Genomic DNA, 15,120 nt, shown 5'->3' with positions numbered 1-15,120 from the left:
TTACAAATGGGGAAACTGATTCTGGGAAAAACTAAGTGACTTGCTCTACTGTCTCACAGCTAATAAATATCTGAGACAGTATTTGAACTTGAATGTTACTGATTCCAAATCCAACATTATCTCTACAGTAACACTCATCTAAACGCATCTCTTAAATACTTCCAACATGTATCAGCTCACGAGCATCTATGGGAACAACCTTCTTCCCAAGAGATGTATGGAGAGAACATTCAAAAAAATATGGAGGAACTGAAACATTTTTACTACTTATCTGGCACAAATTGTGCACGAATCTAGTCAATAACAGCTTCATTTGCAAAGCTGAGGACATGGAGCAAAATCAAACATAATCTCTTGAATGAAAGCCCCTTATAAATTTCCTGAATGAAACCTTCATCTAAAAGTTGGGAATTACTCATCTTAAGAGGAATGCAATTTTATATAAACATTAAGAGGAACAGCTCTATGTAAATTCAAACAATATTAGTAATGAATCAACAGCAAGCCAGTTGATCTGAAATCACTGAAGACAATAATGAAAACCAGAGGTTGATACTTTGGTAACTAGGCTGGCTTTACTTGAATGTAAAAATGCACCAGAGTCATAAAACATTTACAAGACTCCTCTATATAACTCAGGTAATTTTAACTGAGGAGACATAACTCTTTGTTATTGTCTCAAATATAAAATGCCATCACATCATAAAAACAGAAATATAGGACAGTTGTATCATTTGATTTTCCCCATTCTTTCATTCCTTTAAGACACATTCACCCTTTTCAACATAAATGAAAACGTTATGGATAGTTTCATTATTATTTACACCGCAGCTTAATCACACTGCACTCAAGCTTTTCTTCAGAGACTTGCAATTGGCAAAGCCTGCTCTGGAAAGTTGGACTGAGGGAAAATGTGAGCACCACAGTCTGTTACTCTGCTGCTATAATTTGGTCCCTTCTTCACATCATCAGGGAGCTGAGTTTCATTTGATCATTAGAACAATGCTTGGAGTAAGGGAAGCAACTGGATTGGCCGTCTGGCTCGTCTTTAAAATCCTTGCGCCATTTTCCTTCCTCTCTTGTTTTTCATTCCATTTTCTTTCTCTTTTTATCCTCCCCTCCATCCTCGCTCTAGTTCTGTGCTGCCACAAGGCCCAATAGATAAATCAGAAGAAGAATGAGTCAAGTGGGAGGGAGGAACCTTTCAGATGCTTTTTGTCTCCTATAAACCTGGCATACAAAAGCAGAAAGACCAATAAATTGGAAAAGTGCCCTGCTCTCATTTCTTCGCACAGCTTGGTCCGGCATAGATTTGAAGCTGGAAAGGATCTTAGAGGTCATCTAAATTGATTCCCTTCATTTTGCATGAACCCAAGGGAGTTAAGTGACTTGTTTAAGGTGACACATTGGCAATGAAAGAATCAAATCCAAATCTGGATTTTTCTTCCTCTCCACTTTTACTCATACTAGAATTTGTGATTTCACCATATGCATACTCCTTCCACCATTTTAGAAGAATAGTTATGATATAAGAGAATCCAATGCATGGTGGGTAACATTCTGGTAAAGAACTTCTCCAAACTTAACTTGCCTAGTTATTATCTATTACTATTACTTATTTTAATGGGATTGTTATTATTAATAGCACCTGCCTCATACAATAAATGTGGAGGCCAAAAGAGACAAAAATATACATTAAACACTTTGTTAACCTAAAAGATCTATGGAGATGTTAGCTATTTATGATAACTATAAAATTAACTGTATTTTTTTCTTTCAAAAATGCCATAAACATTTTTTTCCTTTCAAATATCATTACTGACTATGAAAAACCTGGAGATCCATTAGATCCTATAATAATTCATAATAATAATAGCTACTTTTCATACAGCATTTAAAGGCTTTTTACAAATAATATGTCATTTGATCTTTACATTAAACCTGGGAGGCAGGTGCTATTATATCCTTCCTTTATAGATGAGGAAACAGAAGAAGGCAGAGATTAAGTAATTTGCCCAGAGTCAGAGAGTTAATGTGTCTGAGGCTGGAACTGAACTCGAGTCTTCCTGATTCCAAGCTCAGAGTTCTACCTGCTATAACCTTAACTGTCTTTAGAGATGCTTTTATAAAAGCTTGATGGTGAAGTCAAGATACAATCTTTGGCACAATAAGTTACAGGGTCAAAATTAACATTCTGTCTTCAAATCAATTTGGAAAGGAGGGTCCTTAAGATCTTCAAGATAAGGAATAATCTCTATCTCCTTTAGGAAGATTCCTCCAGCTGGATCTAGATCTCACTTCTCTATCTCTTATGGGATTTGCTGTCTCAATGGCAAAATCAGCAATTAATTCTGTCATCTATGGAAGAGAGCTAGACTCAGAGTCAGGAAAGCCTGAGCCCAGTCTTATCTGTGGCAGATGCATAATGGCTGCATGTTCACTGATAAATCCCTTTACATCTCAGTACTCTAACCAACTCTAAAAGTTGAGGAGAATGGACTGATTCAATTGAATTTGTAGATTCAGTCATCTCATATAATATAGGAATGTAGGGAGGCATTATGGCAATATTATAATTCCCCTATAACATTTCTCTTAGTTTAGGAATGTCCTCCAAAGATGTTATAAGGCAGGAATGTCTAATGCAAAGAGAAATTGGGGTCACTAAAAACATAACTATAACTAGCATTAATATAGTGCTTATTATATAACAGGCAATGTGCTGAGCACTTTATAAATAAAATCTCATCTGATTTTCACAGCTCTGTGAGGTTAGGTACTATTATTTTATATTTATATTCTTATTCTGAGTCAATATTAATTTTAAATAGCTATACAATTATTATAACATAATTATAATGTACAATATATAATGATTACAATATAATAATAATTAATATTAATGTATGTTATTACTGAGGAAACTGAGGCAGGCAGAGGTTAAGTGATTGTCCAGGGTCATACAACCAGTAAGTCCCAGAGATCAAATTTTAACAGGTCTTCATGACTCCAAACCCAGTGATTAATTCTATATTCTACCCCATCTAGCCTAGAAAATCACATAACATTATCTTATTCTATTTTTATTTATTTTGTCTATTATTTCCCAGTCATGTTTTAATCTGGTTTCTGTGTGGTTTGACACTTCTTTGTAAGTATTCCTCCATCAATGGGATTTAAGAGTTCAATCTAGAAAGGCCAGAAAAATTCCTTTCAATTGTAAACTTCTATGATTCTGTGGCTGATTAAAATGGCTTAAGGGAAGGTTGTCACTGGGGGAATGGGACTCCCAGAAGGAATTTTTACAACATTCTTATTAGTATGTGTAATGGAAAGGGTGTTGGGTTTGGAATAAGAAGGTGTAGGTGCCAATCCTGGTTCTTTCAGAAATTCTTTATGTGACCTGGGCCAGGTGGTTAACATCTCTGGACCTCACTTTATTTATCTGCTTTTTCAAAATGAAGGGGAGGAAAAGGGTTGGAATAAAAACAAATAAATAAAATTTTAAAATAAAGGGGTTGGACTAATATGACTTGAAAAGTCTTCTCCAAATGTCAAACTATGATCCCCGTTCATTTTTATTTAAAATTAAGGCTTAGAACAACTTGCTTTTGTGTTACTTTGAGTTGAGTCTCACAGTCTTCCTGGTTTATAAACCGAAACTGGAAATCCTTGGAGGTTCTCTAAAAGCCATAATATAGCTAGGACAGAAATCCTTTGAATATTACTCAACTTGTTCTTCCTAAGCACATTTAAAACTTGGCATTTGCACATACAGTATAGATCCTGATTAAGTTATAAAGAGTAAAAAAAAATTATTTTTTTGTAGAGACACTTACCTCAACATGCTGACAAGTTTGAATGAGTTTAGCCAAAAGTGTTTCCAGTTCAGTATTCCTCTTAATAAGGTTGGTGAGGTTGCTCTCTAAGTTTTGCTGTTTAGATGCAAAACAAAAAAAGGATGGGGGAGAGAAGAAGAAATCTTTACTGGTTTGTATCATTTTAAGTGTCAGTGTATACAGCAAATGCCATCCCCACAGTAACCTGGTATCTGAGCTTTCTTTGTAAAAAACAAAGATGGAATTTAACTCCATTTGCACAGTGTTCGAAAAGGTCACAGCCCACATGCCTGAATGTTTTCTGAAGGTTATATTTTAATGAACTTCTTAGAAATATAAGAATGTGATACTTCTATTTTTCTTTTTCACCTTTTATTGTTTGACTCTCTGAGGAAGATCTAATTGAGCATCTATTTATAAGTCATTTTCTAGGTCACGAACTAGAAAGGAAGAGGGTTAGCATATTTATATATGTCCCCTCCTAAACTGGAATTGTTAATAAAATAGCCTATTTGATACAAGTGTTGATTTGGGGATTTTGCTATATCTGCTGAAGTTAGCTAAAACTGGTTGGGTTAAAACTTCCCAGTATTACAATGCTTAGAAATTTCCCCATTGGACATTCTTTACTTGGAGTCATGGCATGTCTAATTGAATATGTTAATGAGGTTTTTGCTTTTTTTTTTTTTTATACTGCTGCCAAATTAATTTTCCCTCAACACAGCTTTCATCATGTCAATCCCTTGCTTAATAAACCACAATGGTTCCTTTTTCCTATGTGGCATTAAGTCCATGCTCTGCCTTGGTATTCAAGTCCCACAAACTTTGCCTATTAAAATCCTATCTATCCTGGGAGACCCAACTCAAATATCTTCTTATTTGTCAATCATTCCCTTATTCCTCAAGTGGAAAGTAATTTTTTCCTGTCTCCCTCCAAATTTAGTACTTTTCCTTGTTTTCAGGACTATTTAAATTTAAATGATTATTTTATTTATTAATTAGATACTTTATATAATTATCTCCCAATCTATAATAATGCAACAAACATTTTTTTATTCTCTTCTGATGTTCCCACCACGATTCTTTGTTCACTCATTCTCATTTATTTTTCCTCATGTATAAACAGAGTATATATTCCATTCCTAATGCTACTTTTCCTTTTTTAACTTTTAAATTATTTGCAAAAGTGATTTTATTTTCCCAATTATATGTGATAACAAATTTCTGCATACATTTTCTGAAGTTAATAGGATCCAGACCATCTCCCTCTTTTCATTTCCTCTCCTCTTCCCGGAGATGATAAGCAATTTATTCTGTGTTACACATGTATTATCATAATGCTACTTTTCTTAAATCTTCTAGGTGCCTAGTACTGTGCTGGACACATAGTTGCTATTCATGAAACATAGATTCTTACAAATCAAACACAATATTATTACATTGTTAGGAACAATACAATTCATACAAAACCATTAAAGAAAGTGTAAATTTAATTATTTTAAATATTTGTTATAATAAAACATAAACCTGTAAGTTTCAGTCTCTGAAATTTAAGTAAACTTCCAGTCATAGATTTAAGTGGATTCTAGAAAAGTCAAGAACATCTCATTTATGCTTTGTTTAAATATCAGTTTCAAGTTAGAGTGGTTTCTTCTTGGTGCAAGGTGATAAAAGGAGAAGAGAAACCCTACCTGCCATTAGTTAGTATCTCTACATAGTCCTTATTATATTTTGAGGATACTAATGTTCTAAGTTGAGGATGAGTTACCCAATCTCCATTGGAAGTCTTCTCCTAGAGCTCCCTGATTCCAGTGTTTATCCATTACAGTATATATGACTGGAACAAGTCCTAACCCTTCTGGACCTAACTTTCCTCACATATAAAAAGAAGGGGTTGGACTCCATGGCCTTCAAGGTTCCTTCCAGCTCTAAATCTATGATCCTACAAAATCACAGGTCCAGTCTACAAAACACGTGCACAGAGACAAAAATTCAGAAAATGTTTAATGAGACAACTTTTTAAAAACTCAGTTTACTTAAATATAGAAAGAAAAAACCCTCAAACCAAAGTGTTATAATTTTTCTCCATTGTGTTAATTTACTCTTAACTAGCTATTTCTATTAAGAATAACTGTAGAATGCCAGTTTTTTTTAAAAACAATGACATTACTTAAGAAGTCATAAGGCATTCTACCTCCAGACAAAGAACTGTTGAACTCTGAATGCAGATTGAACCATTCTTTTTTCTTTTCTTTTTGTGTGTGTGTATGTGCATATTTTTGGCAATATAGTTAATAGATTTTTTTCGTAAGACCACATGTATAATTGATATCGTATAGTCTACCTTCTCAAAGGGTGGGAATAGGTGAGAAAGAAGGAGAGAATTTGAAACTTAGTGTTAAAATTGTATGTTAAATTTTTTATATGTAATTGGCAAATATATAATGAAATAAAAATATACATAAATATGTGTATATGTATCATACATAGAGGAAAAAAACTCTCAATCTAAAGAAGTTGGGAGTTTTGGGGGGTATTTTAGTAATTCCTTCCCAAATATGAAACTTTTATGGAAAGTCAAAATGTTTTGTTTATTAATTTTCTCATATGAATATTAGGGCATCCTTTATACCATTTCCTGGAACATAGTTCAAAAGCTAACTCCCTATAAGCAGGAAATGCTAGAAACTGACATTTCTAGAAAAGACTCAAAGAAAAATTTGGGATGTTTATTGAGCTATCTAAAATCTGGGAGGGTCAATGTCTTATGTGTGCATTTTCTAAAGCCAGTGGGCAAAAGGCGCCTTACTAACTAGAATCTAACACTCTTTGGCTTTATAAACATCTGTTGGTGTTTCTTTTTCTTTTCAAATATACACTATGAAGAAAATCTGTTTTCAATCAACTAATACATATAACTAAAGCCTGTGGTTAAAAAATGCAAACCTAGCTTGATCCTTTGGGGTTACATAAAGTCAAACGGTACATATGTTATCCAAGTTGGAAGAGAAAGCCAGAGTGGTTTCAAGGTACAATAAAGGGAAATAAGGCTGGCAGAGAGACATATGTATGTCCAAGTCATACCAAAGGGGTTGACAATGCGCGGAGAGAATATTCCTGTTCTGGGAAGGTGAGAGAGAGATTCTAGCTCTTTAGTTTTAGACCATACATTAATGAACTTTGGCTGTTTGTAAATTTGTGGTAGTTTTCTTGGCTCCAATGGTGCCACAAACCTCCTGTGTGGCATTCAGCAGCTCATATAACTTCTTTGTCTCGGTTGCTTTGGCTAAAAAATGAGAGCAAGAAAACTTTTTTTGGCTTCACCAGGGTGTCATGTGAATAAGTAGATATATGTATCCATTTGGCTATGGAAGTCCAAAAACTTCTACACAGTGGAAAGAATAATTACTTAGTTTCCTGTTCCCAAGTCAGAAACTTTAATATTCTTATACTGCCATGATCAATCATCAGAAGAAGAATAAAACAACCAACTTTGTAAATTGTTTTCATTGGTTTCCAAGTTCATTCTTTCTGTTTTTTGAAACAAGACTTTAATTAAAAACATTAAGCATCAATAAAATAGTCTACTGCTTTTTCAAGACACTTGAAAAAAATGAGGATAAACCAAAAAGTTTATTCTCTAAACTATTTGGGGGGGGGGATAGTGAACTTCTGGGATACATCCAGGAGACTTCTCCTATGGGAAGCTGAAGTTGGAAATGATGTATAAAAATAGTCTTCTGTTGCTACCTGTCCATGACTAGTCATAGACAGCTCTAAAGCCTTTCAGCAGACTAGCACAGCATGCTTGAGTTGTGTCCCATAAAAGAGAGGCCGCCTGGGTTATTCCTCTTTCCTGGAGGTGGTAATAGAACAACAAACCTCAAATGATGTCCAGTTTGTCTGGACTGTTCATGTTTTAGTCTTTCTTACTCAGTTTGGAAATATAGCCATGTAGGACATCTATCCACAACCTAACCTAAAGGAGTATTTGATCCACAGAATTATTCAATTTGCTTTTGAAATAACTCATTTTCATTGTTTCAAGTTATATTACTCAAGGTTCAATTTGGGTCACATGGTTAGATATAACCTTCAGATATGTAACCATATTCCATATTTAAGATCTTATAAGTCCTTTCAATTATAATTAGGATACCCAATATTTCTGAAAATTTAGTTTGCCACTTATATCCTTACTTGCCAGTGAAACCTCATGTTCCCAAAGTAGCTAATTATATAGTTTCCCTAAAACTCTCTATTTTGTTTTGCTCAGTTTCTCTCAGTCTCACTGACTACTGCATTCTGCCCCATCTATGCTGTTGATCAATATTTCAATAATAAATATATAAGTTATTCTGATTAGAGTCAATAGTCAGTTAACAAACATTTATTAAATACTTCCTATAGACCAGAAATCATGGTAGCCAGTCAATAAATGTTAAGTTTAATAAATGTTTATCAAATTGAATTTTAAAAACATCTACTATGTACCAGGCATTGTGCTAAGCATGAATCTACAATCTAATGGTGAAGACAACATGCAGATGTATGAGCAATCTTTATACAGGATAAATAGGAAATAATAGCTAGATAAAAGAAACTAAAATTAAGTCAAATTGAGAAAGGCTTCCTAAAGAAAGTGGAGTTTTTGTCAAGATTTGAAGGAAGCCAGGGAGGTCAGTAGTCAGAAAAGAGAAAGAAGAGCATTCTAAGCATGGTCAATAGTCAGAAAATTAAATCAAGGTAGAATTTCTTGTTTATGGAATAGCAAAGAGGGAAGAGGTGAGATGAGTCATGAAGGAATCTGAAGGCCAAGGGATTTCATGTAGGGAATAGAAGTGAACCCCACATGTAGTAAAGGGTCCACGAGTGGCAAGAGCTATTGCTGTATAGCTTGAAGGGAGGCAAACTAGATAGCTTTAGTCCCTTCTCTCTTCCCACTCTTCTCCAAGGGAGATTTTAATTTTTTCCAGGAAAGAGATACGAAGTTGGGGCTGGAGGCCACTCAACTCTATTCGGAAAGAACCATGCTAGAAGCATATTTATCTTCTTCCTTATTGTTCCTAGAGGATATGATCAGGTTCAAGCTAACTTCTGATCACTTTGCTATTATTGGAGGGAGGGAGGGAGAGAGAGAGGGAGAGAGGGAGAGAGGGAGAGAGGGAGAGAGACAGAGAGACAGAGAGACAGAGAGACAGAGAGACAGAGAGACAGAGAGACAGAGAGACAGAGAGACAGAGAGACAAGGCTTGACCCCTTTCTCACCAAATAGCAGTTCCACAAATGAACACAGATAGTGAATACTCATTTATCCAAATTATAACAAAACAGAAATCAGAGAAAGTATACATAAGAGAATATATACCAGGTAATACAGAGTGAAGGGGCTCCTCCCACTGGAACTGAGATAACTCCAAATTACGAAGAGAGATTGTTCTTGACCTCACCCAAGCAAAGTCTCTAGTGTAGTAAGCTAGAAGTAGAGATAGGATGAAGATGGACAGCTCCTCTCATGTTTTTCAATTCTTTTCCTTCAGCACTCTTAAGTGGACTTGGCCGCTTCCTTCTCTCTCAAAGATGGAATCCAGAAAAGCCTGAAGCTGAGATAAGAGTCAAAAGGGACTGGGGCTTGAAGATTCCCAAAAGGAGATGCCCCTAAAGAGTCTTAAAGGGGTACTGGCCAAGCACTGAAGCTCTCTTGTTCCTTATAGACTCTGCTACTGGGCAGGGCATTCATCTTCATCAATAAGGAGGGAGTTCCATAACAATGGAACAAGAGCTACAACCATATTTGACCTTAGAGGTGATAAGGAGGCACTAGAGTTTATTGAATAGGATAGTGACATGATCAGATCTGAGTGTCAGGAAACTCAGTTTGGCAGGTGAGTGGAGAATGGACTGAAGTAGGGAGAGATTTATGGCAGGCAGGCAAATCAAAAGTGTACTCCAATAATTTAGGCATTAAGAGACAAGGACTTGCACTGAAGTGGTAGTTAGTATCAGAGGAGAAAAGGCAGAGGATTCAAGAGAAGTTAAGAAAGTAAAACTGACAGGCCTTGGCAAAAGATCGAATAAGGGTTAGTGGAGGTTAGGTAGAAGGAGTTGTAGGTCAGAAGCCTGGAGAACAGTATTGGGTACTTAGTGCTGAGCATATAAAGGCAAAAAAACCTAGATCCCTGCCCTCAAGGAACTCATTTTCTCATGAGGGAGACAACATGCAAATAAGTATATTTCTATAAGATATATAATGTAGATGGATAGCAATATCAGAGGGAAGGAAGGAGAAGAGGATCAATCTCCTTCTACAGAGAACAGAACTTAAGCTTAGTATTCAAAGATGCTACAGAAGTTGCAGAGTTGAAGAGGAAGTGTTCCGAAGCAGTATCTTAGGTCTATAAAAAATAAGTATATACTATACGGAGAGATTGTCATGACTGGAAGAAGCATTAATGCTTATCTAGTTAAGATGAATAAACCCATTCTTTTGATTATTTTTTTAGCTTAGGAATTTCTGAATAGAAAAAGTAAAACTGAACACTTGAAAAGAGAAGATGAAGTTTCTCATTTAGAAATTGATTTGTTAAACACTTGTAGATCATTAATAATATGTAGAAAAATCATCATAATGTAGGCTTCCATTATCTCTTTTTTAAATTTAAATTACTTATTTGTTATATTAAAATACTCCCTTCCTTTCTCCCTCCCCGCCCAATTGGAGAAAGCATCATTTGATAAGAAGATAAATGAGTAAATAGACTATGTCTTGCTTATTTCTTTTTATCAGTTCTTTCTCTGGAGTTGGATATACCAGGATTGAGTCACTGTTCAAACAATATTTTAGTTGCTGTATAGTATATGTTCTTGGTTTTGCTCATTTCACTGTTCATATTTTTCAGATAAGTCTCTCTATGTTTTTTATATCCAGTTTTTTAGGCAAACAGAGTTAAATGACTTACTGAGGGTCACACACCTAGTAAATGCCTAAAGCCAAATTTGAAACCAGAGAGGAATCTTTCTGACTACATACCTGACACTGAGCCACCTAGCTACTCCCTTTCCATCTTGTTTTTTTAAATTAATCTGCTTGTTGTTATTTCTTTCAAAGAAATTAGAGTTAAAATGATTGGCTACCACTTTGGGGGAAAAAAAGGAAAATCAATAAGTAAAGAGTAAGGGAAAATTGATTTAAAAGTATAGGCCTATCAAAAGATTATCAATTAATTTTTATTTAATTCCTACTATTTGTGTAGGACCAAGCTAACTAACCATTTAACCTGTGAAAATGCTTATCAGGACAATATATTTCAGGAGATTTATCTAGTATACATTCCATTATCCATGCTAATGAAATTATTGTGAATTCTACAAAATATAGTGTAATAACATTCCTTTCTGTTTCTGAGATATTTGTCATAGTTGGGTAAAAACTACACAGGAAGGATGGTCAATTAATGAGGTGCATTGAAGTCTGAGAAAGTTTGAAATATCTTCAAAGGAGATAAAAAATGAGATTTTAGAACCTTCCCTACTCTTTAAAGGCTTCCCTCTAAGTTCTACTGAACAATAATGAGATTGCTGAAAAGGCCTTTTTTCTCATCTTATCTAAAGGATGAAGAAACTGATGGCCAGGAAGGTGACTTGCCATAAGTTCCACAGGTAGTATGGCAGAATGACCAGGGTCGGTACCTAAATTCTCAGCTTTCGATCAATTGCTTTTTCCAATGTACTAAATAACTTCCTTTATAAGTTTCCCATTAATCCACATGGAGCCCATTTCATCATTCATCAACCTAAGTCACATTATGGGAAAATTAATCAGGTTGATGATTATGGAAATATCTCTGATATCTCTTTCTCAACATACTCCCTTACTATCTGAGGAAGGTAAATCCAATCTAACAGATGTGTGTTGTTTCCCTATCACGCTGATACACGATCAAATAGTAAGTTAAACAGACAAATACCCCTAATTTTAGCCTTCTGAGACCTGTGCTTTAGAGTCTGGTTGCAAGGAATTAATGACTTGTCATTGAGCACTACTATTAAAATGTATGCCTGAAACAGGAGATTTCAGTAATTCCTTTTGGACTTGCCCAGGTCTTAAAGAATGTTTGCTCTTATTCCTAAGTCTGTGCTAGAGTGTGTCTTTAATGTAGAACATTAGGGTCTGGATGCCATTCAAACCAAACACAGATCTGGTTTGTTTCATTCCCTAATATTCGGGGAGACATTCAGGAACTGCGTTCATATTCCTGACACCCAACACCACAGTGCTAAAGTGAGACCAGGATATGAACACATTTAATGCCACGACCCATATATTTTCTTCTCAGAAAATTTAATCACTCTTCTTAATAAGAAAACACACCCTTATTAACACGTACCACTTGCATAAAAGGTGAAATTCCTTATGTGTAACTAAACTCTACGGATGTTTTAATTACATCTATGACGTAGAAGGCTATCTTCAGTTTCAACTCACAACAGACCACAACTATGTGTGATTTATATCAATCTTATTTTTCTTAATGTCTCTTTGACTGCTTATGATAGTAACTGTGTCCAAATGCATGACATACCTTTAAGGGAAATACAGGAAAAAAACCTAAGAAAAATACAATCTGCATGCAAATTTAAGGCTAGTGTTCCATGCAGTACAGTTTATGAGAGTCTGATATGTGATCCTGTATTTACCTTGTCAAGTTTTATTTGACCATTTCAGAATTTGCCTCTCTTATTTATAAATCCCATCATCAACTGAGCTTCGGAGTTTCAAGTTTAAATCAATAATGTGTAGAAATATTATGATAGTTTCATATTTAACAATCATCCTAAATATTTTCTAAAAATGAATAGATTCTAACTTTAGTATGTCTGTAATTTTAGTTAGTGTAGGATCTTTTATTCATGTTATAGACAGACATGTATTTTTCTTATTATGTTATTAGCCTGTGAGTTTAAGTACACATATATCCAATATGTAACTATTTCATTCTAAAATGTATCACATCAATATTTAGGAAGGAATGTCTGGTTCAATAGAGACCTTTGAAAATCCCACAAATTAAAGAATAGTAGATTCGGAGTTGCAATAGCTGAGTTTCTATTTCTTAGTTGTATAATTAGGTACAACACTTACATTGTGAGTTTCAGTTTCTTCATTTGTAAAATAAGTAGGTGGGACAATGTGACCAATGGTCAACCTTCTTACAACTTTAATGAATAAAAATGATTGTAGAATCACATAAGTCAAAAGCTGGATGGGAATTCCGATATTTTTATTACTTAATATAGGTGAGACGACCCAAGTTCAGGAATGGTGACTTCAAGCTCACCCAAGTTCATGTCAGAAGGGAGAGATTTGAATCTAAGACCTCTGACTTATCAGCGAGGTTTCTTTCTAATTTACTTTGATCATGAAAATGAGGACCTTATAATCTGGCTAGTTCATGCCTAGAGATGAATTTTAGAAAAAATAAGTCACAAATTTTGTTTCTGGACTCTATAATCAAAGAATTATAGTTTTTAACTTCAGTTAACAATAATAATGTATTTGATGTTAAGAGTTTTGGAAACATTTAAAAGGCACTTATTTTTGCAAAGTTTGTAATGTAAATTATTTATTTTTTCCCTATTGGGAAATTATAACATTTGAAGGAATTTTAATGCTCTTTTTATCTCGAAGGCACTTGTTAGAACCAAACTTGAAGCTGGTAAAATTTGAGTTCAAGTCCTTCTGACACATATCAGGAGTGAAATCAGTGCAAATCACTTAACCTCAAAGTTCTCAAAACAATTTTCTAAGAGAAAGTTACAGTGAAAGGGCCAATCAGCATTGGCAGAGTGTTTATACCATCTGGAAGTTCCCTACACCACAGAAATCATAGGTCTAGATTCTGTCCCTATCACTTAACACTCTTTAATTGATAAATAATTTTTCTTACTTTTAATTATTTGATGTACTTTATGCTATGCTATCACTTTGAGAAAATGGATAAGAAAAGGGGAACTCATTTTGTGGATTTGTAAATAACAATATAAAAAAGTTAATTTTTCCAAACCATTGGTGTGTGGATGTGTATGTGAAATGATCTTTTTTTCCTGGAAAATAATTTTGACATCTATGATAAGTAAAAATTTTATTAGGACTACAGTTAAAATATGAGATAAGAATGAATTGGACATTTTTGCTCAAAAAGATACAATTAAATTTTCATGCTTGCATCAGGGAACTATCTATGACTTCACTGGCATGGAAAACTGGTCCATCTGCCTATGAATGTTAGCCCCTTCTCATCACATTACAGTCTTAGAGATTTCTACAAAGTACTGAGCACTTAAGTGACTTGCCCAAGAACAGGGCTTGAAGTCAAATCTATCAGGCTTCAAAGGGAGGATTTCTACCTGGCTTAGAAAGATCATGGATTATACAAATTATAGAAATTATACAGATTCTCTCTCTCTCTCTCCTCCTCTCCTCTGTCTCTCAGACTCAGACAGACGGACAGACAGACACACACACACACACACACACACACACATGTTCAACCATTATTCCTGGAAATAACATTTTGTAGAAATTTAGTCAAGTGCATATGTCCCAAATCATTTAATTTTCCATGTCATTGAAGAAGTATTGCCCAGAGGCTTAAATACACTTAGAAATTACAATTATTCACTGTCATATTTTACATGCACTCATTTTGCTCGTGGCATTTGCTGAATGTCACTGGGCAAATCATCTTACTTTCTTGGGCCTAATTGTCCTCAACTATAAAACAAACATTAGAAGTGTTTAAAGTAGCAAGTAATTAGTATTAATAAAGTCCTGGGAGCTTGATGGCGATCATAAACCCTGCACATAGAGACCACTCCCAGGATTTACTTCCTTTTGACATAATCGGAATCATTTCTATCTTACACTCTTTCCTCAGCAGATGATTGTACTTATGCTATAAGAAATTATAAAAGGGACAGTTTTAGAGAAACCTAGTTCTTGAATAGGAACTGATTCAAAGTGAAATGAATTGAACAACAACAATTTATATAATATTGTAAAGACAAACAAATTTGAACAGGTTAGGAGCCCCTATTAACACGATGACCAGCCAAAATTCCAGAAAAGTTATGATGAAACACGTTATCCACCTTCTGACTTAGAAATGATGGCCTCAAGTTGCAGATTCTCTCACACACACACACACACACACATGCACGCACACGCGTGCAGCTAATTTGGGGTTTGTTTTACTTGACTACATATATATATATATATATA

At 34.7% G+C, this 15,120-nt stretch overlaps 1 protein-coding gene across 1 annotated transcript in view; it reads right to left on the bottom strand.

Annotated features, from left to right (window-relative positions):
* The window catches only part of MID1 (midline 1), a 193,239-nt gene that overhangs the window by 70,523 nt on the left and 107,596 nt on the right, over window positions 1–15,120 (bottom strand). Inside the window, exon 3 of the mRNA XM_044670381.1 lies at window positions 3,840–3,935. Within this exon, the coding sequence (XP_044526316.1) occupies window positions 3,840–3,935 (96 nt within the window). The remainder of the gene's footprint in view (window positions 1–3,839; window positions 3,936–15,120) is intronic.

The sequence above is a fragment of the Gracilinanus agilis genome, chromosome 3 (genome assembly GCF_016433145.1).
Source record: "Gracilinanus agilis isolate LMUSP501 chromosome 3, AgileGrace, whole genome shotgun sequence".
Taxonomy (NCBI): domain Eukaryota; kingdom Metazoa; phylum Chordata; class Mammalia; order Didelphimorphia; family Didelphidae; genus Gracilinanus; species Gracilinanus agilis.
This window is presented reverse-complemented; position numbering and strand designations above follow the sequence as displayed.